The sequence below is a fragment of the Corvus hawaiiensis genome, chromosome 20, assembly GCF_020740725.1.
Source record: "Corvus hawaiiensis isolate bCorHaw1 chromosome 20, bCorHaw1.pri.cur, whole genome shotgun sequence".
In the NCBI taxonomy this organism is placed as follows: domain Eukaryota; kingdom Metazoa; phylum Chordata; class Aves; order Passeriformes; family Corvidae; genus Corvus; species Corvus hawaiiensis.
The window spans coordinates 10,674,175-10,699,750 of NC_063232.1; the positions used below are offsets into that span (position 1 = coordinate 10,674,175).

The 25,576-nt window shown below is 53.5% G+C and overlaps 1 protein-coding gene across 2 annotated transcripts in view; it reads left to right on the forward strand.

Annotated features, from left to right (window-relative positions):
* The window catches only part of MTMR4 (myotubularin related protein 4), a 56,993-nt gene that overhangs the window by 9,014 nt on the left and 22,403 nt on the right, over nucleotides 1-25,576 (forward strand). Inside the window, exons 2-4 of one of the 2 annotated variants that reach the window (XM_048324435.1) lie at nucleotides 11,870-11,942; nucleotides 22,207-22,296; nucleotides 24,870-24,986. In XM_048324435.1, coding sequence (XP_048180392.1) covers nucleotides 11,940-11,942; nucleotides 22,207-22,296; nucleotides 24,870-24,986 — 210 coding nt within the window. In that variant the 5' untranslated portion in view covers nucleotides 11,870-11,939. Of the gene's footprint in view, nucleotides 1-11,869; nucleotides 11,943-19,692; nucleotides 19,905-22,206; nucleotides 22,297-24,869; nucleotides 24,987-25,576 lie in introns of those variants that run through there. The other variant, XM_048324433.1, reaches the window with a different exon arrangement.

Sequence of the window (25,576 nt, forward strand, 5' to 3'; positions counted from 1 at the left end):
GCATGTTTTACTAATGATGAAGTACTCAAAACTGAAGCCGGAATGAGCAGCCGGTTCCTCTGTTGGAATTCCCTGGGGAGCAGCAGCCCAGCAGGTGGGATCCCACTGCCCTTGTGCTGCCGCTCCTGCTTCCTCCCACCCCCCAAAATCCCACAGAAAAGGGCTGATACTGGAGCGATAGAAGCTGGGAAGTGGGATGTCTCACTGAGTGCTGCGACTCCAGCTTTCCATTCTGCCTGTTCTGGAGCTGGGGGGCTGGAGCCCAGGATGCTGGCCTGCATGGCAGCATGGGCTGGAGTGAAAACACAGTGCTGGGGAAAACCTGGAGTCAGCTGGAATTGCTGATAGAGCTGCCACTGGTTTCGGTGACCCTGGGGTTCCATCTGTGTGTGTCAGTGATGCACTGTCAGGAGGAAGGGAACTGCCTCGTGTTTGGGCAAAGATGATAAAAATCCCAGTGCTTCCTGAGATTTGTCTTTGTGTTAGAGTAAGTCTGATGCATTGCAGTCTTGTCCTAAAACTTATAGAGGTAGGAATTTGATCCTTAATGAGTTTTATTATGGTCAGTTATTAAGCGGAAGAAATCCCAGGCTGTGTTCCCTGTGCGAATTGCAGCAGATGAGAATAAATCCTCTGGCTCCTCTTGGTACCGAGCTCAGCATGTGGCCACCTTCATCCCTCATCCTGTTGGAAGCTGCCAGCAGGGAAGGGACAGTGTGTGTGAATTTGAGCAGCTCTTGCTGCTAGATAAGCTGGGGACTTGCTATATATATCAAGTTGCCTTCTCTTCCCTTGTATCGATTGGCTGGGGATTTCCCTTTCTAAGAGTGCCTTTGGAGCAGCCAGCGTGGCCAGCACTGTTTTTAGAAGCAGTTAAGCTCGTGCTTAGGGAGAGCACGAGATGGGAGCACTTAAGCTCAGCTGAACTTGCTGACCTGCCCACATCCTTTGAGGTGAGGTTACTAATGAAAGCAGGTCAGTGTGCGAGGCAGTACCTTCGTGGGATTTTCCATTGCTGAAGTGCAAACCAATTTTGAAGGCTCCAGATATCTGGAAATAAAAGACCAAAGGCTCTGGTTTAACCCCCTTAAGCTTTGGGGGCTTGGGGTGGGAAAAGGGGTTTGTTAAACACTAGGTGAGGTATTGCTTGGTTTTAGGAGGGATACCACCTCCAGAAAAGTTTCATGAAGGGCAAGTTTCCACGTTCGCTGCCTGGCTGTGAAGAACAGCAGTGGCAACACAAAGCCCTGAGAGGGTTCCTTGGGAAGGAGGATGTCGAGGCAGTCAACATAACAAACCTCCAGGACAGTGCCTGCAAACCCAGGGTTTCCATGGGAGCCAACAGCTCTGACCACGCTCAGGTTGGACATGCAATCGAAAGGGAGCTCTTAACTTATTAATTACAGCTCTCAAGGGTTTTCATCTGCTCTTGTGGTCTTCTGTAGCTTGATGGTAAAAACCCTGAGCAAATGTTCATTGCTCTGTTTTAGGGGTTCTTCCTGTGAAGGGGGGAGCTGGGAACTTAATGTGATGATGGCACAATTATTGCAAGTTTTGGAGAGGACCTGGCTTTCCCCCAGGAGCGGGGAGGAGCGTTCAGCAGAGCCATGTGTTCCCAGCCACGTTTGAAGGGTCAGTGCTGCAGGGCCTGGCATGAGATCCTCCTCGTCGCTTGTGAGGAGGCTGCTGGGGAAACTGGGCTTGGTTTGGGTGAGTCAAGAGAATAAATCCTGGTGCTTCCTTGTCCTCTCAAACCTGCTGGTGGTTTCGGTCGTAGCTTTCTCACATGCATGCTTTTATGTGGGTTACTAAAAGACGCTTCATTTTATTCCCATGGAAGAAAACTACCCTTGGAAAAAACAGGCTCTCCTAGAAATTTTGCCAGTGGTGAATATAGTGGCACTTGAGCTCTGGCCTGGGGTCTGCCTCCAGCCAGCAGCACGTGGTTCCAGAGGTGAGGAGCCTCAGCCGGAGCTGGAACTGTGGCTGTCGCACAGCTGTGAACCCCAGTAGTGTTACAGGACAGTTACAGGGCATGTGATCACCTGGAATAACAGCAGTATTTTTTGCTTTCAGACACTGTTTCTATTGACTGTCTGCCCCAGGAGAGATTCCAGATCCTTGCAGGCAGGCACCACTTTAGATGCCCAAGGTGTCCTGGCTGCCCTTTACCAAGGGCTATAGTTCCCCCCATCCACCCTGTCCTCTGGCTACAGGAACATGCCTCAGAAACCTTAGGACTCCTAAAGTAATACCACATGGGTATGTTTATGCACCTGTGTAAAAGAATAATAGTTATATTTGTAATAACAACAGGGCTGAAGTTGTGTTGCTGCTGTTTGGTTGAAATTATTTTAAAATACCCACATGTTGAGTGCCAGGACATGGGTGCTTGGGAAAGCCCTGAGCTTGGCTGGGAAAAGCTGTAGTGGGGTGGAGAGGGGAAGTGGCACACTTCAGGACTTTATCTTTGGATTTCAGGGCCTTCTGGTGCATTTGGGTCACATCTCTCAGGTTTTTTCTGCAGTCACAAAGATTGCCTTTCAGAAAAAACTGGCGTCAGAGACTCCCCGAGTTGATGGGAGTTAAAGGTGAGTTCTCCTGGTGCATAACGAGAATGGAGTGTTTGCACAGAGACCAGTTTAGACAGCACTTCTCCGGCCTGGAGACTTGGGATGTGACCTCAGCAGTGCAAGCACTGTTTCCTTGAAGCTGCTGCCTTCCTGAGACTGAGTCGAAGTCAGTGCCCGGTGCGGAGGGAGGCACCAGGGCTGCCAGGGCAGCATGAGAGGGAGCCCAGCGCCCACACATCCCTCCCTCCGGAGCTGCAGGGCCCCCAGGAACCGGCAGGAGCCCGGTCTGCAGCTGGGATGGGTCCATCTGCACTGCTTTGGGTAGGGACCAGGCAATTGTGTGTACTTGAATAAAGGCTTAATTGTGACTTGAAATGTCCCAACTGCCTTTTTAAAGAAAAGCAAACAAAGCTGGAGAACAACAGGCTGGAGTTACAGGGAACTTTGGAAATGTTTGCCAAAGCTGTGCTTCCTGTCTGTGTCAGTCCAATGGTTATGGAGTTCAGCTTGGAGCCTTGCTTTAAATTCCTTCTCTGCCAGCTTGGGATGAAAGGCCTGGAGGGTGGGCATGGCACGGGGGCAGCAGGGCTCTCTCGGTCCGTGGATCCTCCATGTCCCTCTCTGCGGCTGCCTGGGGCTGGCAGGGATGGGGAATGATTGCAGCGCCTCCGCCAGGCCCCGCTCCTGTCCCCGCTCCTGTCCCCGCTCCTGTCCCCGCTCCTGTTGGCGGCTTTGGAACATGGAGGAGGAGAGGAGGCAGACGCTGACCTGGCAGGGGACCATCCCCGGGGTGCTGCTGCCACCTGGTGCCACTGGCTGCCCCAGCCCCGTGCCACCAGAGCCACAGCCCTGGGAGGAGAGGGGAGATGAGCTGGGAAACTCCTGCCTGGTCCGAGCTCTGCTTCCTTCACCATCACTGTGTTCCCCTCGAAACTCCGATTTCACTGTCATTAATGGAAAGAGCAGAGTCAGCTGGCAGGCAGGCAGGCAGCTGAAATTAATTATGCTTAAAATCATTGCAGAGATGGATAGCAGTGCTCGTTAGGGGTCTGGCAAAGGGCGGAGCTCTGCTCTCTTCCCTCATTATCCCGTACACCTTGATGGCATCTGGGTGACACTGCTGGACCCTCCAGCTGGGATCTGTCAGAATCTGCCTGTGTACCCCCATCTCACAGAATCACAGAATGCCTGAGTTGAAAGAGACCTTAAAGATCATTTTGTTCCATCTTGCAAGTGATATAAGCTGTTTTCTGGCTCCTCTGTGGATCCATCTCTCCTGACTCCTGGCTGAGCAAGATGTGGCAGAGGAAAGGATGGGACAGACAAAATGCTGCTGGGGACATGGTCCTGCAGCTTGGATGCACCATAAGGATCTCCCCCTCCCCTGTTTCTTCACTCTTCTGCAAAACAAGTTGTCATTAGACTGCTTTTTTAGTCCCCAGGTTAAGCTGTCCCCTGAGCCCGACACAGAGGTGGCTGGCAGGTCTTGGCTCCAGGTGCATCCCTGGCCCAGCCTATCGAGTTCAGCATTTTTTGAATTCTGGTGGTGTTTTCCTCCCCCAGGCTCAGGTCTTGTTTGCCTGTTCCCCTCCCCCCCCCCCCCCCAGCTCTCTCCACACCCTATTCTACATTCCTGCATCCTTCCGTCCATGGCTTCCACTGTTCCTTCCACCCGCAGCAGGCCTCATTTCTACACTGTTCAGCAGCACGAACCCCCAAGCTGCCTGTACCCCAGTGCTGCTCCTGCCCCGGTGACCCCTGCTCAGCTCAGTGGCCCCTGTTCCCACCAGCAGCTCTGCCCCAGGTCTGCACTGCTCTTCCCAAGCTCTGTGATCCCCAGCCCGTCTCTCCTCTCACATATTTCCTTTTCCAAAATTTCTCCTGTTTGCTCTCCCTTTTGGCAGTGGTGCATCCAGGGCAGCTCTGGGGTCTGGGCCTGCCCACAGCCATGCGGGCTCAGGGCTTGTGGCAGAGCTACTCTGGACTTTGCCAAACCAGAGCTTTGCTTGTATTGGGTATTAAGCCTGTGGCTGCTCCAGGCACACCTCTGATTTCTCCAGCCTTCTTTCCTCTTCTTTTTTTACTGCAGAGGACCTTGTTTCTTTAGAGGGGAAAGGACAAAATACAGTGTCAGCATCCCCTCCTGCCTCTCTGCATTCCTTCTGGCACTCTGCTCCTTTCCCTGTACCAGGCACAAGTTCTCCTCCGGTTTGTCCTCTCCTCTCTGCCTCTGTGCTGTCTGTTCCTCCCTGTTGCACTATTCCTCTTCCCCCCTTGCTCAGTTTCTCACCTGCCTCTCAGTCTTTCCCCGTGCCATGTACTTTCCGCCCCGTTAAAAGCAAAGCTCACCTCTGCTCCTACTCACCTCCTGTGCCTAATTTTTTTTCCCCACTTCCAGGATAAGTCCCTTGGACACAGCCCAGTCAAAGTGAAGTCCCTCATCTCCTCAGCCTGGAACTGCTGCTGCAAAAACCCTGAGCTTGGCAAAATCTCCATGTTATTCTCCCCTCCTTCACCATTTGGAAGGTTTGACTCTGTGGCAGTTGTGCTCCTGAAACCCTGAACTCACTCTGCGCATTCTCTCCTTTGCTCTGCTGCTCCTCCTGCATTTCCTTGGGCATTTGCTGTCCCAGCAGGGCTCTGGTTTCTGTCCTGTTGCTCTGTGTAACCTTATCCTCACATGCATCCCCAGCTCTCCTTTGCAGCTGGCACAGGCATATTCTGTCCCTCTCCCCCTGTGCCTGGCTGTCAGTCACAGGCCTGGATAATCTGTCCCTGTGTTCCCTGTGTCCCTCCGTGGCTGATCCCAGCCTCCAGCATCCTCCCTGTACAGCTGTATGGGCTTGCCCTGGGAATGGGCACGAGGACCAGCCCAGCACTGGCCACATGTGGGTGTGTTTTTTAGGGCTTTTCTCCTGTAGAATGGTGCAGTCAGGAGCATTCCTGGCTATGGCAGCTTTCCCTGAACCCTGCAGTCCTGCAGAGAGCTGACTGATGTGTCCTGGCCTGAGCTCTTGGGAACAATCCCACATTTGAAACCTAGCTGTTCCCACCTGGAATGCAACTGGAGCCTCATCAGCCTTCAAAGAGGTCACGATTGCTTTTAAATATGAAATGCTTTCAAGATACTTTAATCATGACCAGGAAGGGTTTGCAAGCTGTGACCTTCTCCTGGTGGCTGTGGGTGAGGCGGGGTGGGATGTGGTTCTGTGCCAGGGCTGAGCGAGGCCGTGGCCGTGCCTTGCTCTGTATTGGCCTGGGACCATCCCCTGGGACTCAGGACGGGCCATGCAGTGCAATGGCAGGTGGCCCCCTCCCCTGGGGTAATTGCTCTTGCCCTCCCCACATCTCCCAGGTAGGATAACTTTGAACATGAGACTCAGTCTGTGACCCTGAGCCCCTGGTCCTGGGAAGAGCAACTGGAGGTTGGGGTGTGCCGAGGGCACCGAGGGCAGCTCTGCTCACCCAGAGCCTGTGGAGATTCATGTATTCAGACCTGGACTAAAAACAACCATTTAATGAAGTTTTAAATACTCCAAGCAACAAAAAGGACAACTTTTCCCATAAGCTTGATGGAATTTATTCCATTCTGAAACTTCATCTACCAGTAATTGGTTTGAGATCTGTCCTTTTCAGGGACTGATACTTTGCATAAATAGTGCGGTATATTGAAGAATTCTTTTATTATCTTCGGGTTTTTAAGCTGCATAGGTGAGCTGGTTTTGCTTTGGATCAGTACATGGGATTGGTCTTCCTGCTCCAAGTGTGCTGGCTGAGCTCTGGCAGTTGTAGCCATGGTCCCAGCAGTGCTGGGGACAGAAGTGCCACCAATCTGTCGCCTCTGCCATCACTGCTGATATATTTTTGCAGTAGACTTTTGCCAGTCTCTGTTGAGCAGCTCATGTGGAGGTGCCTGTGAGATCCTCTAAGCTGCACTTTCAGCAGCCCTTCATCCGTGGGTAATTCTGCATCTTGGAATTCAGCCCTTCCCCCTGGTTAGACCATAAATTATGATCCCTTCATGCTGCAGAGCAATCTGAATACTTTGGCAACTCGTCACCATCATCTGGTATTGCTGTGACATTCCTGGGCTCTGGTAGCCCGATCTTTTCTTTTTAATGGTTATTCAGCAGCAAAGGAGTTTTGTTGTTGAAGAGCAGCTGGTTGTGGCCTTCATTAGAAACAGCCCTCTGAGCTGTAATTTTGTTTAAAATAACAAAGACCGGCCCATACAATTTGCTTTGCATGTAACTGTGGGGTCTGACAATTATATTTTTAGCCTCTAATTAGTCGGGAGGCTTGAGATGGCTGTTTCTGTTTCGTTTGGGATCACAGTAAGGCTAATAGGTTTCCTGTTTTTTTCCTTCTAACATCCCCTGTATAATATTGGACTTGTTCTTCCCCTTTAAGTGCATCAGGACCAACTCCACAATTTTAGCTGAAGTTAAAGCAAAAATCTCTGCCTGGGGCAGATGCTGAGCGCAGAGAGCTCCGCTCCAACTGCAAACAATTGCTGGAGTTTTATGAGCAATTAAAATCGAGTCTCCTAGCAGGGAGCGAGGAGGTGCCAGGGGCCACCCACCTCGCCTGGGGCACCCACGACACCCCTGCAGCCGGGAAGCCTCAGCCAGCTCTTGCTCCCTTTCCCAGCTTTCCAAAGCTCCATGTGTGAATGTGCCCCGATGGGCATCCTCCCTCCTTCCCACAGGATCTCTGCTCCGTGTTGTGCTGGCAGGAGCGGGTGCTGTTCCTCATTATTCCGTGTTCCCTGCGCCCGGCTCACCATTCCTCGTTACTCTGTGTTCCCTGTGCCCAGCTCACCGTTGTTAATCCCACTGTGCTGGAGGCAGGACTCCCAGCTTTTTTCAGAGGTTTCCGTAAATCCGCAGCCCTGTGCTTTCATGGCACCTCCGTGAGAGCTGGGGAGGCGGAGGAAGTGATTCTCCTGGGTTTTGAGAGCCCGGTTGTTTGTGTGGATTGCTGGGATTCCCGGTTCCTGTTGCATCCTGGCTGCAGTTGCAGCTGAGAGGGGACCTGGGTGTTGCAGTCCAGAGCTGCAGTTCGGAAAAGGAGCAGTCCTTTCGTGGTGTTTGTGACAGTCTGGCTGGGGCCAAGGCTGAGCATCCTGGAGGATGCAGGCAGAGCTTGGTCCTGGCCAGGTTGTTCCAGCAGCCTCTTCCGCCATCTGCAGGAAATGGGGACAGGGGTTTGCAGACACTGCTCCAGTCCCTGCCACTGTTCCACACCAGGAGGGGCAAAGATCCCTGCAGGCAGTATCGTGGTTGCATAAGGAAGTGTGGTGTGAGTCACATGAGCAGGAGGCTATGGGAGAGCAAATGAAGGGTTTTACGAGTGTTCTCAACTCTGACACAGCTTTATTATCTGAGGGCTTGGCTCCCAGACCGAGAGTTCCAGAGGTTACAAGCTATAAAAATGCTCAAGAGGAGTGAGTTATTTTCTGTACTTCCCCCAGCCCAGGTGTGTCAGGTGGCACCACCTCACCAGCCCCACCAGCAGCACCAGTGCTGTCCTGTGTCTCCCTCCAGTGAGCAATGGGTAGGGCAGGCAGCTGCTGGCCCCACGCTCTGCCCATGACTGCGCAGCAGCAGAACAGCCTGAAGCTCTGGGCTTTGGGGTGACTTGGGGCTGAGAAAACTCAACATGAGCTGTCAGTGTGCACTGGCACCCAGAAACCAGTGACGGGACAAGGGGGAATGGGGTCAAACCGAGAGAGGAAATTTAGGTTGGATATATTGGGAAGGAATTCTTCTCTGTGAGGGTGGGGAGGCCCTGGCACAGGGTGCCCAGAGAAGCTGTGCCTGCCCGTGGATCCCTGCAAGTGTCCAGGGCCAGGCTGGACTTGGAGCAACCTGGTCTTGCCCATGGTAGGGGCTGGAACAAGATGAGCTTTAAAGTCCCTTGTAACCCAAAGCATTTTGTGATTCAGTGATTCCATCTGTGTGTGAAAGGCAATTGTTCTCTTTTATCTTCTTTCCAGTGCCATCCTTTTTGTCTTCACATTCTCTGTCCCTGGTCCCCTCTTCATTTAATTCTGTAGCATCAGCCTCCACCTTGGCATAGCAGGTGGCCAGCCCCAGCCCATCCCCTGTGACCAAGATTTTAAGGGGAGCTTCTGACCTGGATTTTGGGGTAATCCAGCCTCCTGCATGGGAAGCAGCTCTTTGAGCAGCTGCCAAACCTGACTTCCACAGGAGAAGTTGTTGGGTCCAGCCCAGAGAGGTGCTGGACAGCATTGCTGTGGGCAGCTGCCACCTCTTTCCCAAGGGCTAGAGACCCTGGGCTGGAAGCCACAGGGGCAGAGCCAGCAGCCAGTGGGACATGGCAGCCTTTGCAAAGAGGAGGGCCATGGCCAGCCCTGAAACAGGGGGGTGCATCTGAGGTGCCAGCACAGGAGCACGTGGAACTGCACTAGTGCTCAAGCGAGGCTGCCTCCTTGGGGTAAGGCTGCAGGTCCTCAGAGGTACAAGCAACACTTGGGGGTTTGTGGTATCTCCTGGCTTTTTCTCACCCCATAAATCCTCAGGAACCCCTTCAGCTTTGCCCCTGCTCCCACAGGAGGAGGAAGGCCCTGGGGACACAGGAGCAGCAGCATTCCAGCAGGCTGAGCTCATGGGGCCGGAGCCCCTTGCCTTCCTCTCGGGCAACTGGCTGTCCAGAGGAGCTGGGGGATGGGAGCGAGGAAGAACCTCCTCACCCATGATGAAGCCGCAGAGTTTCAGTTTCTGATCATTACTGACTTGTACAAGGAAGGAACTGAGGAGCTGCACTGGCTAGTAGCAGTGATTGGATGCATTGGCACAAAGCACACTGCAGGAACTGTACTCCTGTTGTTGAGAGTTGTCAATAACTCAAGTATCTTCAGATTCAGTGACAAAACCATATTTAACATTTTTCTTCCCCACAAACTAATTGTGCTTCTCATGTCACTTGCAAGTCACTGGTTAGCAGTGGCTCTCCTGGTGGCTCCTGCTGGAGGCTCTCCTCTGTGAAGGCTGATACGTGAGATCTTTTGCTAAGTAGTGGGAAAAAGGCTTTTACAGTTCAAAAGGGCCAGACTGATCTGGGTTTGAAGGGTGATAGTGCAGTATTTGGCTTTTTCTGTTTTCATAGAAAATTTGATTCCCAGTGTGGGGGTTTTTTTCATAGTTTCCTGGAACTTGGTGGTCTGCTTTTAAATATGACAGAATGGTTTGGGTTGGAAGGGACCTTCCAGACCATCTCATTCCACCCCCCCTGCCATGGGCAGGGACACCTCCCACTGTCCCAGGCTGCTCCAAGCCCCAATGTCCAACCTGGCCTTGGGCACTGCCAGGGATCCAGGGGCAGCCCCAGGTGCTCTGGGCACCCTGTGCCAGGGCCTGCCCACCCTCCCAGGGAACAATTCCTTCCCAAGATCCCATCCATCCTTGCCCTCTGGCACTGGGAAGCCATTCCCTGTGTCCTGTCCCTCCATGCCTTGTCCCCAGTCCCTCTCCAGCTCTCCTGGAGCCCCTTCAGGCCCTGCAAGGGGCTCTGAGCTCTCCCTGGAGCCTTCTCCTCTCCAGGTGAGCACCCCCAGCTCTCCCAGTCTGGCTCCAGAGAAGAGGCGCTCCAGCCCTGGGAGCATCTCCATGGCCCCATAAAGATAAGAATTAAATACAGAGATACATTGCACAAGTCTGGAGTCCTTTCTGGCCTCCCATTCCTTTCTCCTGTCCTTTCCTGTTGAGTGCATGGTGGGATGTGAGAGATGAACTGAAAGGCCAAGGATGAGGATTCCAACCTGGGCACAGCAGCAGCAGGGTGGGAGCAGCTGTGTCACGGTGGGAATCACATCTCAACAATGACTCCTCAGTGCTGGCATTCAGCTTGGCCTTCTGACATGTGGGTGTCAAACCTGACTTAATTCTGGGCTGGGAAGGAAATCCCTGAGCGAAGGAAAGCCTTGGGCAGGTATTCAAAGCTCCTCTGTAGCCAACAAAATTCCTGAGTGGCTGAAGGAGGGGGATTCCCAGCTGGGGTGTGTTGTGTGAGATGTTTAGATAATCTTCAGTTGCATATTTGTTGGCATTTGTATTTCATCTGAGGAGGAAAAAGGTTAAAATTAATGGTGGCAAAATTTATGGAAGACCTTGAGCATTCCCAGAGCTCTGATGTGCTACAGGGGACTGGCAGAAATCAGGCTTGGTTGGTGAGCTCTGAGCCATCCTTGAGCTACACCAAAATACCGAAGATCCCTGCTTAAAATATCATTGTATTTAAAAAACATTGGGACACACATGTGCAGATTTCTGTGCTGCTTCACAGAATCCCAGAACGGTTTGGGTCAGAAGGGCCCTTAAAGGCCATCCAGTGCCACCCTGCCATGGGCAGGGACACCTCCCACTGTCCCAGGCTGCTCCAAGCCCCAATGTCCAGCCTGGTCTTGGGCACTGCCAGGCCAGTGAGAGGCTGCTCAGGCAGGTCAGTGGTACCAGGACAGGAGTGCCCAGGGCTCAGCCCATCCCTGGTCCCGGTGTTTAATTGTGGATAATTCCATCCCCTATGTGGGGCTGGAAGAGCAAAGCAGAGGCAAAATGTGGGCAGATGAGAGAGATGTTGGTGATCAACTGATTTTGTATTGGAGACACCTGAAAACCTTGAGGAAGGGTCTCTTCCTCCATGGAGCTCCCAGGATCACCTGTGGGACCATCTGGTCCTATTGGGAAAGATCTTCTTGGAGCAGGACCTTGTTCAAGTCTTGCTGCTTGGCTTTTCCCTTCCTACAAATACCTCCTGTGACCTCCCTCGAGCGGGGAACTGCTGGTTTTTCCTGGTACTTGGAGTGTTTGCATCCTGCCCCACCTCCCAGGCATGACCAGATTGGATTTTAGAGGTGTTTTCCTCCCACGACCACAGCAATTTTCTCCAAACGCTCAAGTTCCCTGTGAAGCATCTTCCACAGGTCCTTGAACCACAATGACCAAGTCTGTCTTCCTTCAGCTCCCTCCTGTGGGCTTTGTACCTGTGGGGCACTGGATGCTGTGTGCTTATGTGACAAGTCCTGGGTGCTGTGTTAGTGAGTGCCTGAAAGGATTTGGTGTCTCCCCATGATGCTGAATCTGATTTCCAGCAGCTCCTGGAAAGGGCACGAAGCAGAGGTTGGCAGGGATAGGTACAGACAGGGCACTGGCCTCAGGGCTTTTGATTTTTTCCCCTCTATGTTCACATTGGAGTACCATTCCTGTAAATTAAACTTCTAAACTAAATTCCTGTAGGTTAAACTTCTGCTCTGGGTTGTCTCCTCTTTGCTGCAGGTGAGACTTGTGGAGGACAAGAAGAGACTGAGCTGTGATTGAACCAGAAGGCTTTGGACGGTGTCTGAGGATGGTGAGTCCATGTCTTCTCTACAGGATGGACCCTGAGGGGCTGGAGCGTGTCCAGGGCAGGGAACGGAGCTGGGAAGGGGCTGGAGCCCCAGGAGCGGCTGAGGGAGCTGGGAAAGGGGCTCAGGCTGGAGCAAAGGAGGCTCAGGGGGGACCTTGTGGCTCTGCACAGGTCCCTGACAGGAGGGGGCAGCCGGGGGGTCGGGCTCTGCTGCCAGGGAACAGGGCCAGGAGGAGAGGGAACGGCCTCAGGCTGGGCCAGGGGAGGCTCAGGGTGGGCATCAGCAGCAGGAATTTCTTCACTGAAAGGGTGCCCAGCCCTGGCACAGCTGCCCAGGGCAGGGGTGAAGTCCCCGTCTCTGGAGGGGTTTAACAGCCCTGTGGATGTGGCATTTGGGGACAGTGGTGGCCTTGGCAGTGCTTTGGGGATGGTTGGACTCAATGATCTCAGAGAGCTTTTCCAACCCAAATGATTCCATGATTCTGGTCTGCCTCTGTCCTCTGTGGGTGGTCTTGTTCTTTGTGTGTCCAAATCTTGTACTGCAGCTAAACGTAGAAGAAATACAAGAATGAGCAAGAAGGGTGGAACAGTATTGTGTATTATATGCAATAATGTAACAGAGAGGATTTGTCACTGTCATCGAGATGCTGTTAATAGGATACATTTACCCCTAAACCTCTTATTGGAATATATTGGGAAAAAAAGTTAATAAGACTGGAACCCCCTTCTGTCTCCCTGGACTACTGACATAGTCATCCAGTTTTTGTGGCTTACTGATTTATTTTTTCTTTAAATCTTACTGCTGGGGTTTCTCATTGTGTTCCTCTGTCGCCTCTCAGTGAAGGATTTCACACCATGTTAATAACAGCTCTGGTGCCACCAAAGGAGCAGAAATTTCACAAGAATTAGTCACAGAAAAATGTGGTAGAAAAGAATCTGAACCACAGCCAAAGCAGCCAGATTGCTGATAAACTCGGATAAAGGGCCTCTAATGCCTCCGGCAAGAAATAACCCAAAATACAAGGGATCTGCTGGGAGGAAAAAAGCTGGAGACTGGGAATGTTGAAAGATATGCTGAGAGTGTCCTGAGGGGGGTAGTTTGAAGAGGGGTGATCTGCATGTGGGCTGTGGGTGGGCAGAGCCTGAACTTGCTGCAGTGACATGGATCAGCACCAGCTCCATGTTGTTGTGGGGGACAGAGTGCTGAGGAGAACAGCAGAGACACACAAAGGGCTGGAAATTCAGATCGAGGACATGAAAATTTAGGTTAACCATGTTAGAAAAAGTAAAAGATAAAAATCTGGCAGAGTGCTCGAGGAAATGGTGACGTCCCCTGAGGGATTGTCCCCGATGTGTTTTGTTAACAACTGGAATAGAAAAGGAAACGTGCTCTCTGCATTAGCTGAACTCTCAGCTCGAGTAGTTACACACACAGCATTTTTGCTGTAGTCCCTGTCCTTGTGCTCCTGGTGCTGCCTCAAGATCTCCTGTGCTTCCCACTGGAAGAGCTGATCCCCACGTGAAGGGTGAAGAACTTGCTCTGGGGTGGAGAGGTGAACGTCCTCGCCTGTCATAACCTGATAAAGGATCTCACACTTCAGCTTGGAGCTGCCCTGGTGCGCCATTGGAGGTGTAAAACCCAACAGCTTCTCTGGGTGGGACTGAGTTGAGAGGGATGCAGATGTACCCAGATATGAATGAAAAAAAGGGAACAAACTCATGGAAAATGCATCAAAAATCCCTGCAGGAAACACAGAGAAGGCCAGGCCCCCTGAGGACAAGGCTGGTCAGACATTGAAATGACAGGGCCCAGTGAATGCTGCAGGGGAGCGTGGCTCAAGTGTGTGCCCTCACCTGGCAGGACCTACAGCTCAGGGACTTGGTATTGCAGAAACTATTTACTGATTTTATGAGTCCTTGGTAGGTTTTCCTTCCATGAATTCCTCAGGCTTTCAAAAACCAGGTGAAGATTTGCAGTTGTGTCAGAGCTGTGCTGCCGAGCACCTCTTGCTTTGTTTTGGAACCAGCCCAATGTTGTTTTGGGTGGTTCTTGTACTGGGAATAACAGTAAGGTGTGGTGCTGCCTGTGAGCATCTCCTGCCCTTCAGGACTTTGTAAATCTCCACACATTCCCCTTGGACATCTGAAGAGCACTAGTCTTTTAAATTCTCTGCAGCGAAGCCACCTTTAGTTCTCATCACCCCTCCCTGGACCTGTTTTGGGTTTTGTTTGAGTGCAGAGACTGGAATTTTGGATTTACTAAAACATAGAAGCTTTTCCCTGTACTCCTTTCCTGTGTCTGGACAGACCTTACCCTGCCATGGCCCTGCCCACCCTTACGTGTAATCATTGTTCGGATTCTTCTACATGAGAGGGTTTCCTGCTCCTTATGAGTACCCAAAGATTACTTTTACTGTTTCACAGGACCTTCTGAAAAGGTTGTTTTATATTTTATTAAAATGCTCCTGTGATTTTTTGAAAATTATTTTTTCATTTTGGAAAAAATAAAGCAACCAACAAAAGTGCCCCGCCCCCAATTTCACCCACTATTTTGGGAAGAGACACTGGGCTTTTTGTCTCCCATGACAAGGGAGAGAAAGTGACTTGTAATTGCAAGCTGTAGAAATAAGCATTTACCTCCACCTCCTTACCTGAGCTTTTGTCAGCAGCTGAAGGCAGAGAGCTGCTGGAAGCTCCTGCAGCCTCCTTGGAGTCCTTCTGTGACCTCTCTGGAGGGCTGTGGCTCCCGAGTTAGACACAGGGAGGGCTGGAGGTGGGCTGTGGGTTAAGGGCTGCTTCGGGGCTGGCTGGAATCCCTGTTCCCTGCAGGCATGCTCAGTGCTTCCTTAACACCCTGTGCTCCCTGCAGGCTGAGGCCACAGCCCCCGTGCCCTCTGGTTAGCAAGGGCACCCCCGAAAGCTTTGCCTCTACTCAGCAGCACCCCAGATGTGCCTCACCAGCTGCTCTCCCCTTCCTGCTGCTCCAGGTGCTTGGTCAAGTGTCAGCAGCTTGGATTGCACTACTCTTCCCATTTTTCCCCAAAACAGCCGCTGATGGGAATGACCTTGAAGACAGCACTAGTGCTGGTTTAATCCTTAACTAATGGAGCCCTAACGAGCACCTTGGTACCTTAATACATTACTTAAAACTGGCAGGTGGGGTGGTGCAGGTGCTGTGCTGGCAGCTCAGTGCTCAGCTCCCACAGCAGCCTTCCCTCTCCTGACTGCTGGGATGCTGGCTCTGTAGGCATCTGGTTCTTACCCCGGGGAGGCCATGATTTATCCCAGGTGGGGATTTGCAGCCAGCCCTCGTCCCCTCCTGTTGGGGCATGGAGTTGACAGCCCGTGACTTGGGCCCTTTTGTCCCTGTCCTCAAAGGTTTCTTGCTGCATATTCAGTTCCATGCTCACCTCTGGGCACCTTTCTGAACAAACACCGAATGCACTATTACAGATCTGTAAGCTCTTCTATCATCCTATCCCGATTAAAAGATGACACTCACCATCCCAGTCCTGACTTACAGGGTATATAAGCAGTAACTTCTCTTCGCACAGGTTTAGGGTTTTATTTCCACCTCAGGCTCAGCAGCCTGCCAGTTCACCCACAAACATCCCTAGGCTTTGAGGAAATGAACTATTTATGTAGGGGGACCTGAAACAAAGACGCCCTTTGTGCAACAGAAGTAGGGGAGGCAGAACAAGAAGTGCCTTTGGCCACAGCTCGTCAGTCCCAGCATCAGCTTATGGAGAGAGAGAGAGAAATACGTGTCTGAGTGCAGCTCATCTCACCCATTGTAGGCATCTGCCAGGCAGAAGGAGAATAAATTTTAACTTTTAGAATGAGATAAATGATACAAGTCTCTCCCTTCCCCTCCTTACCTGGAAAAAAAAAATCTAGATAACCAGTTCCTAGCTTGATATTCACTGAAAAGAAATATTCAGACCTGGAAGGATCTAAAGTAGAGTATCCTGATGGCCCCTCTGCTGCTGGAGCCCCTGGCTGTCAGACAGAGCTGCCCTGGCTCCTGCTGACTTGCTTCTCATGTCCTGGAATTCCCTTCCCAGGGCAATCACCTCCTCCTGCCAATTTTTCTGTTGGTTTTCTCCAGCTGGAGGCGGATCAGGGCAGTCTGTGCAGTGGATGTGCTACCAGGGACAGGGCTGCACATTCGGATTTCTGCTAGCCCTTGCCTTCCCTCCCCTCCATCTGTGGGGTGATGCCCTGTGCTGGGGTGATGAAAAGCTCACCCTTAATCTATAGAAGGGATGGGTGCGGTGCCTTCTGCTTCAGGAGAGCGTAATTTTATTTGTGGTGCCAAAGAGAAATAGAGGATAAAGCTATGTCAAGGTTGGGAAGGGTGAACGTGTCTGTGGACGGCTGAGTCAGGTGTGCTGGCAGCTCCCTGCAGTGAATGGGACCAGTTTTTCTCCTGGAATCATGGAATGGTTTGGGTTGGAAGGGACCCAGCCAGGTGGGAATTAGCTGCTCCCTGGCCCGCACTTTCCCAAACTTGCAGAATGCTGGACCAGCCACTGGCAAAATGGTTCATTTCAGGATGCTGACTGGCTCCAGACTGTGAGAGAGCTTTCAGCATCCTGATGCCTGTCCCGTGCTCCCAATGCAGATTCATTGGGCAAGTGGGACCAAATGTTCCCTGGGAAGCCTGTGCTGCAGGCTGGGCTCCTGGTGCATGCAGGTGTGTCTCCACAGGGAACATCATCTCCTTTGGAGGCTGCAGGATGGCCCCTTGAGTGCCAGTCCTATCTTTGCCAAGCCTCCAAATCCCTTTTGGGACCTTCAGGAGAAGGCTGCAAGGTGTTTGCCTGCAGTGTGGACCCAGGGATGTCTGGAGGGGTGGGAGGAGCAGCACAGAACAGTGGGCAGTGCTAGTGGGAGGGAAAAGGGGCTGCCCTTAAGAACATGCTGCCCATGTTATATTCAGCTCCTCTTCCTCAGAATTGGGAAACACTTTGGATTTTGGTTGGGAGATGATGAGGGAGATTTCTCTCTCTGCCCACATGAACACACACACTGAGAACACTCAGAAGCCCAGTTCTGTGAAATAACATTCTCTTCCTCAGTGGTCTGTGACAGTGGAGCAGACCCCAGCTGGGGAGGCGTCTGAGGTGGCAGTTGGGAGATCCCTCTGGCTAAGCCAGCTAAGGAGTGTGGAGCACTCTGCAGTCCTATGCTGGACCACTCCTGCCCTTGCCTGGGTCACTGGAGGGAAAGGAGGGCAGGTATTTTGGGAACTCTTGAAGGAAGTGAAAGCAGAGTCTGAATCAAGTTCCTCTTGAAAGTCCGTGAAGCCACTGAACTTCAGAGCAAGGTTTCTGCTCTGCACCAGGCTCAGTGTTTGGGCAGAAGTTTCTAAGTCATGTATGAGTCTTTTTATGATACCAAAAGTGCAAGAATATTTCAGTGAAAGCAGAAGAAGTTCTATTTGTGGCTGTTCAGGTCAGCTTAGGTTGGAAATTCAAAGTACTGATCTGACGAGCAGCCCTTTAACTCTGCACAGCTGCAGCTTAGGGGGGTTACAAAGGTCCTTCTGCAAACAATCCCTGTGCCAGGCCCTGAACTGAGCCTTGGCCCTAAAAACCTCACTGTGGGTTGGAGCAAACCTCTTACCTACCTTGTCTGTGGTTTTGTGTGTTATAAACTCCGGTCTTGCGCTGTGTGCACTTAACAGCAGTGTGTGCTCACACCCTGCCCAAGAGACTCCCGGCCTTCAGCTGTTCCCCAGACGTGCTGTGTTGCTTTTCCCCTGACACATGTCAGGAAAAAGAATAAATATTGGCTTTACAGTGTTTATGGCCACACTCTCTCTCCAGTATAAAAGGTTCCTTCAGCTTTAGCTGCTCTGGTTTCTCAGCATTCCCTCCAGAGGGGAACCTGCAGCGAGCAGAGCACCTCTCCTGCCACTCACTTTTGGCCAAGACAAATCAGTCACCTCATCCATAACCCTGTCCTTATCTGTAACCCTCTGTTCGTGTCCATAACCCTCTGTTCTCCTTGTGTTTTGGTTTTTGGGTGCCAGCTGGAGTCAGTTGCCCCAAGGATGGGCAATGCCTGACATTCACCCACTGTGCTCCATGTAAATGGTGGAGTGGGACAGAGCGGGGGTGAAATGGGATTTCATGGCTTATCTCCAGGTGTGGCTGTGTGTTCTTCTAAGTCTTCTTTCCTAAGTGGTGAAGCTGGTGTAACTATGGGAGTCTGTGGGATTGTTTTGTCAGCAGGGGAGTTCATGGAACTGAATTTTGCCCTGCAGTGACAGCGGGCAGCATGTCTGGGTGTCACAAAGCTGTCCCTTTAGCTGAGGCAGCTCTGAATAATCTAACCCTGAACAATTTTGCAGAGAAATGCCAAAGTATTTTATCTGACTCAAGAAAAACCCTTTGAGATCCCGTTGGTATTGCTGGGGAGAGCTGTCTGTGGTGTCTTCGGGGCAGCCACATCTAAGAGGAGCTCAATGGCTACAGGCTGTGCTCTGTTTGGGTTTGTGTTTCGGGAGCAAAAAGCTGGTGTGGTTTGAGCAAAATAGTGGGGCCTTTGAGGATTGATGAAGGGTCAGGTTTTAATTTTGCATTTTAACAAAGAGATTCTCCCTCTGGCTCAGTGGTGGGGGCAGAGCATCTGCTGATGGTGGAAATGGGGATGGCTTTGCTGCTGCTCCTGTGGTTCCCGGGATAGGCTGTGACCTGGGAGCTGTTTGCTCCTGGGCTTGATGAACAGCAGGTTGTAAAGGTGAGCTCATAGGGGGCTGGGGTGGGGAGGTGGGTGCTCAACCACAGCATTTCCTGCACCCATGGCCTTACCCTGTGTCTGCGAGCATTGCCAACAGGAGCTGGGGAAACTTCCCACGGGAGCTAAGTGTCCAAGCAGTCAGCGAGAGGAGCCTTGTCCTCTCCAGGACCCAGGCTCCAGCACACAGGTGCTGGTGGGAGCCAGGGACATCCAGCTACTCCCTGCACACATGAAGCTCCTGGGAAGGAGGGCTTGAAGTCTCGGGAGTGTTGAGTGGAGAGATGCAGCAGGGCAGTCCCTTTATCCTCATCTCCCTGGCCAGGCACAGAGGACTGCGGGAGGATAGCGGCCTCAGGGGTGCAGTGGCAGATCCTGGCTGAGCTGCTGGGAGCAGGGCTGGGGGCTCGGCATGGGAGTGGAGGGCTGGGGACAGAGGGGCCAGTGCTGGTGCAGAGGCCTCGGGGCAAACGGCTTGATGCTGGGGTGGAGGGGTCGGCACAGGGTGGAAGAGCTCAGGGACAGGGCTCAATGCCAGGGTGGAGGGCTTGGAGCAGAGGGCATGGAGCTGGGGCAGGGGTCTTGGAGCAGAGGGCTCGCTGCTGGTGCGGAGGTGTTGGTGTAGGGTCAATGGGCTCGTGGCAGAAGGCTCCGTGCCGGGGTGGAGGGGTCGGTGAGGGGCTCGGAGCAGAGGACTCGGTGCCGGAGCGCAGGACTCGGGGCAGAGGGCTCGGTGCCGGGGCACGAAGCCGCCTTCCCGCTATTGTTCCCGGCGCTCCCACTGCCGCCATCCCTGCGGCACGAGGCCGGTGCCAGCAGCGCCATGGGCCGGGAATGCCGCTCCCGGCCGAGGAAGGGGCCGTGGCCGCGGCCCCGCGGTCCCGCCGCCCGCTCCATTTTCTGTCTCGCCCGTCACGGAGACGCTCAGATGGCAGAGCCGCGCTCGGCGGCCCTGGGAGGGAGGTGGAGTCTGCCCGTCCTCCGCCCGCCCTCCCTCCATTGTCAGCGGCGGCGGCGGCGGCACCTGCTCGGGCCGCCGGCGGCCGGGATGCTCCTGCCCTTCCCGGCGGAGCGGGGACGCTGCCGCAGTGCCGGGGCCGCGGCCGCAGCTCGCAGCCGGAAGGAGGAAATGCTGCTTGTGCCTGCCCGGCCCTGCTGCCGCCTCGGGAAATGAACATGAGTCTGCCAGGCCGCGTCTCCTGCTCCATGCTCAACTGCTTTGTAAGTGCTGCTTTTTATTCCCCTTCTCTCCTCCATGGAAGCGGGGCCGTACGCCAGCTGCGCTCTCCAGCTCACATGCCGGTGGAGGCATCCTCTGGATCTGCCCAGGGAGAAGGGGGATCTCCTTCTCCTCGCTCCCACATGCCGCCGGAGGACACCGCGGCCCGTCCCTGCTGCCCGGGCCGGGCCCAAGGGCACAGCAGTGCCCGGCGCCGCGGGCCGAGCCCGGCAGGCCCCGGTCACTGAGCTGGGCCCCGCAGGCTCCGCGCCTTGCCCGGAGCTGGAAAATTACCGTGCGAGAGCAGCCGACCCCCGGGGAGCTGCACACCCCTCCCTGCCTGGGGCTGGGCAGGACCCTCCGCTGCTGCTGCTGCTGCTGCTGCTGCTGAGAGGGGGTCCTGCGCTCCTCGCCTTTCATACCTTCCGGGAGAGGGGGTTTCCTGCAGACCCACCCTCGGCCCCCCAGGGCACTCCTGGCCGAATGGGCTCCGAGGGCTTCAGGAGACTTGTGAAGAGAGCAGGGTGCTGACCCCCGCCCTGCCGGTACCCAGGATGGGGCTGTGGCAGGAGGGGATGCTCAGCCTCTGCCCGCCCTGTGCGGCAGGCGAGGAGGGACTCAAGGACACCCAGGCTGATGGAGAGCTTAGGCTGCCTTGTTCCAGTTCCTGCTGCTCCCTGGGATTTCTCTGTGAACTGCAAAGTGACGATGGGAGAGGATCTCTGCTCCCTAGCTGCTACACCGGCACGCGGGCACACACCTTCCCTTTGTGCTCCCCTGGGCTGGTGCCTCACTTGGAGTGAGCCACTGGCAGGAGGGGCCCCAGGCCCCCCGTGGTCTGCAGTCAGCATCGGCTGCTGCTGGAGCAGGTGCTGTGCCCTGTGTCCCTCACAGCATGATGACAGGGCCAGTGCCTTTGCCTCCAGCTGGAGCTGATGCTGAGTTTTATGAAGGCTCTAACAGCATGTTACATGCGTGCAGGTTCCTTGGATATGGGGTGGGAGGGGTCTGGCTGCCCCTGTCTGAGGTCCAGGGATCACCTCAGGCCAGCCTGTTCCCGTGGGCGCTGAGGCTTCAGCTCCCGTCAGTAACACAAGAGGATTCAGCAGCATTTTAAATATTCCTGAGCCAGAAGGATTGGGATCTCCTTTCTTCAGGTTGAAATTGGGATTCTGGCTTGAGTGACATATCCAGAAAGATATGTCATTTTAAAATATTATTCAGTGCTTACAGAACACGGTGTTTCCTGGTAAATGCTAGAGCCTAGTGCTAGAGTTAGAGAGCAAGCAGCATTCTGAAGAAAACATTCCCACACCAAATATATGTGGAATTAGCACCATCCTGGACTCCCAGCAGTGAGCATCTGCAGCTGAGTGTCCGGGTGCCACTCCTTCGGTCAGCAGCTCGGTGATGTGACAGGGCCTGGGTGAAGGCTGGTGAAAATTGGCACCAAGAGTTCATGCCAGAGCTCAAGGACCATTGGGACAATGCACTGAGACACATGGTGGGATTTGGGGTATTCTGTGCAGGGCCAGGAGTGGGACTTTATGATCCTTATCCCTTCCAGCTCAGGATACTCTGATTGTATGAGTGAATGAAGATTCCCGTGTTCCAAACTGAGGCATACACTCCACTTGTCAAGGATGGCATGTGCAGGTTCCATGTGACCTCTCAGACCATTCTGAGGCCTCTGGGTTTTCTGGGATGTCCACCTGAGCAGGCTGGACATGTCCAGCTGCCCTGGGCTCGGTGCTGGCACCAGTCAGTAGTGCCTATTGTGAATTGGGTGCACTGGGGTGCAGTTGTTGTAGGGTTATGTTTCACAGTTGTATCTTCTCCTCCAAAAGATTCAGGATCTTCCCAGATTTCTTTGGTCTGAGAGTGAAAACAAAAACTCCCAAAAAAAAGCGGTCCTTAAGAGGAGGAAGAGTAGGCTGACGTTGGACTGTAGATGGAAACCCTCTGTGTCACAGGGTGTCTGCCCTGGTGCCATGGAGCAGGTAACGGGAACAGCTGACGTGACAAGTTACTGTCACATCAGTCCCCTGTGGCCAAGGTGTGTCTGCTGGGCTTTCCAAACTCAGCTGGAAGAGGTGGGACTTGGAGGCTTCAGCATTTCACGGTGCTGGGGGCATTCTGCAACAGCCAGAGGAACTGCTGGGGTCTGCAGGCAGAACAGGCATTTCCATGCACAGGTATCCCCAAGCTCCTGGGGTGCCAAGAGTATCCATCAGCTTCAATTTTTGGCTTTCACAGCACGTGCTGGCTGAGGCTGTCTGACTGTGTGCTCTGTTTGCAATGCAGGGTGAGGAAGGCCCTCCCAGTTTGGAGTACATCCAGGCCAAGGACTTGTTCCCCCCGAAGGAGCTCATAAAGGAGGAGGAGTCACTGCAGGTAAGGAAGTAAAAACACCCAAACAGCTCTGGGATGTGTCAGGCTGGGCTCTGCAGAGCAGCTCTCCAGCCCAGCACGTCCTGGAGGCCATGGGCTGGCCGGTGCCAGGGGCACAGTCAGAGCAGCAGGTCCTTGTGCGTGGGGGCCAGGCTGGCTGTTCCCACAGCCCTGTCCCCGCCTGCCCAGCCCTGGCAGGATGTGTCCGGCATCACCAGCTGCTGCCAGCACGGCCAGAGCTGGTGCAGTGCTCAGCCAGCCCGGGCATTCCCTGTCGGAATGTGCCGCTGCCTGCCCAGCCCGGCAGCCTGCAGCAGGGAGCCTCCCCGGGACGGGAGCGCGGGGCTGTGCTCTGCAGCCACAGCGTGCGGCTGCTCTGCCTGCTCTCCCCCTGGACATGTTGCTCCTGCCGTTTCCTGCTGCACGGTGGCTGGAAGAAGGAGCCTCCATATGGTGCCAGCCTCCTGCTGCAGAAAGCCCTGGGAAGAGCCCCGCGTGCTGTTGCTGCTGTGCAGCAAGGGCAGCATTCCCTCCTGGGGATTGGTGCTTCCTTTAACATCATCCAGTGCTCATCATCCTCCTCTGGGGCTGGAGCCAGGCTCACCTTGTTCTTGCTGCTGCTGCAGTGTCTGAGTTTATTCTGGGGCTGTCACTGCCTTGGCAAATGGTGCTGGGGAAAGCAAGGGCTGGGAGCTGTTGGCTTGAAGGAACAGCCACAGTCTGGGGACTTGTGCAGGGTCTGTGGCTTTGGGGGGTGAAGCTGCTGAGGTGACTCTGAGCCGAGGCTCCTGGAGAAGAGCAGACTCTGCCTTAGTTTGCTGCGTGGAGAAGTAAAGTTCAACCCTCCCAAGCTTAATTTGCCTTCAGTAAATCGTTAATTCATTGTAAAGCGGAGTGTTCAAGGCCAGGTTGGATGGGGCTTGGAGCAGCCTGGCCTAGTGGAAGGTGTCTGCCGATGGCAGGGGTGGAACTGGATGAGCTTGGGTTGGGATATCACTCCCAGCCCAAACCATTCCAGGATCCTGTGACTCTAGAAGGCTGCCATCAGTTGATAACAAGCCGTATTCAGGCACCTGCTGGTTTATTCCAGGATTTCCCTCTGTCCGTTCTTGCAGCCTTACCAGCCCCTTTCTGTTCTGTCTCCCTTCTGTTGCTGTGTGAAAGAGCCACGTAAGCAGGAGAAACACATGCCAGATAAAAACAGCTCTGGCAAGCGTGCAGAAATCAACTGCAGAAATAAAAAGAGGATATTCTCTTAGGCAAATAATTAATATTTTTCAAGAGTGTTCAGACATATGCCAGTCTAAGCTGGTTATTTTTGTACAAAGAAAGGAGAAGTTGTTAGTACAGTTGTCACTTGAAATCCAGGAAATTCAGGTTTTTATACCCAACCCATATCGAAATAAAGAGAAGGTGGTCTGACTTGTACTAATTACAGTGTAATGAATTGTGTCATCAGCTGCCCTGTCTGGCAGGTTTCAGCTGTGTCGTGACACTTTTTACATAATGGGTTACCGACATCACCTGGTGTAGGTGGCATTCAGAGAACAGGAGGAGCCTGATTAGCTAAGGACAAAGGGGCCTGGTGAATTTTAGGCTGTTCTGCCTTCTTTTTTTTAATATAAGAAAAGTCAAACTTGACTGTCTGCCAGGATCCCCTGTTCTAAAAATAACTATGGCGTGTCCAGACTGATGGGGAAAAACAGACACTTGATTATCTAGATATTTTAAAAAATGGAATACAGGTAACTTTAATGAAGCTTTCTTGCAGTTTAATCAGGACAAGCTTCCTCAGTCATATAAATCACTGTACAGAGAGAATCCCTGAGAGCTTTGTTAGCAGAAACTGGGCACATCTTTGGTTCATTTGCTTACCTGGATGGTACTGCTGAGTCTCACAGTGCTGCTGAGGGCCCCCCATGTTTAAATAGCACAGCAGGATCACGTAGGTGACACTGCCCTGGGGCAGAGGCTTCTGATCAGTCCCAGAATCCCAGAATCACTGAGGTTGAAAAAGACCCCCGAGACCATTGAGCCCAACCTGTGCCTGATCCCCACCTTGTCACCCAGCCCAGAGCACTGAGTGCTCCATCCAGTTGTTCCTTGGACACCTCCAGGGATGGTGACACCACCACCTCCCTGGGCAGCCCCTTCCAGTGCTTCCCCATGGCGTTGGGCTCTTTCAGGAGCTGTGCCGAGCGCTCCCCATCCTCTCTCTGAGCTGTCCTGCAGTCACGTCCCTCTCCATGCCTCTTGTGCCAGGGCTGGTTTCCCCTGTCTGAAGAGCAGGGCCCGTCAGCCCCTCTGTCCCCAGGCCAGCCCTCGCTGCCACGTGTGCATGGCACACACGTGATCCTGCAGGAGGTGCTCGCTGGCTCCGGAGGTGTCCTTGGGAAGAGCTCAGTGTGTGGGGCTGGGCAGTGGCTGCTGTCTGTGCTGCTCTCGGGGCACGGGCACGAGGAGCACGTTGCTGGGAACGGTTCCTTGGGAGAGGAGGAGGCAATGGGAGAGTGGCTCTGGGAGTTGCAGTGCACAAAGTGGCTGTGTGACCTGACCTGGTGCTGTCTCCCTTCCAGGTGCCATTCACTGTGTTGCAGGGCGAGGGGGTGGAGTACCTGGGCCATGCCAACGACGCCGTGATCGCCATCTCTAACTACCGCCTGCACATCAAATTCAAGGACTCTGTGATCAATGTGAGTCTGGCCCTGCCTGCCCCATCAGCTCTCGCAGGGTCTCGGAGCAGGGAGGGGTGGGAATACCCCGTTCCTGGGGGCTGTGGCACAGGAAGGTGCCTCTTGGAGGATGCCAGGCCTGGGCGTGCGGTTGCTGTTTTGCTGCTGCATTTAGGTGTGAGGATGGCGTTTTCCTTTGGACAGTAATTAGGTTTTTCCTTTGCTGTTTTCTTTAAATTCAGCCATTACCCTTGGGTGGTTTTAAGGCTGTTGAGGTCTCTTGCAGACCAGTTTTAATGAGATTTCTCACCAACACAGAGTCAGGCAGTGGGAGCCTGAGGCTTTCCCTCACTGCCTTAACTTGCCATCTCTTCCTGCAGCTGTTGCTTGGCTCAGTTACCTGTGCTTGGCTGGATGTGATTGAGTCAGGAACTGGCCCCAAGTGGGAGATTACCGAGGGAGAGGACAGAAATCAGAATAGTAATCATGGAAGGAGCTCTGTGCTGACTCACGGAGCTCCCTAACCCTGGGAGTGGGTTTGTAGTTCACAGAAGCAGCTCATGCCTGGTGGAGCTGTGCTGGAGCGTGAGGAGCCTGCGGGCACGGCTGCT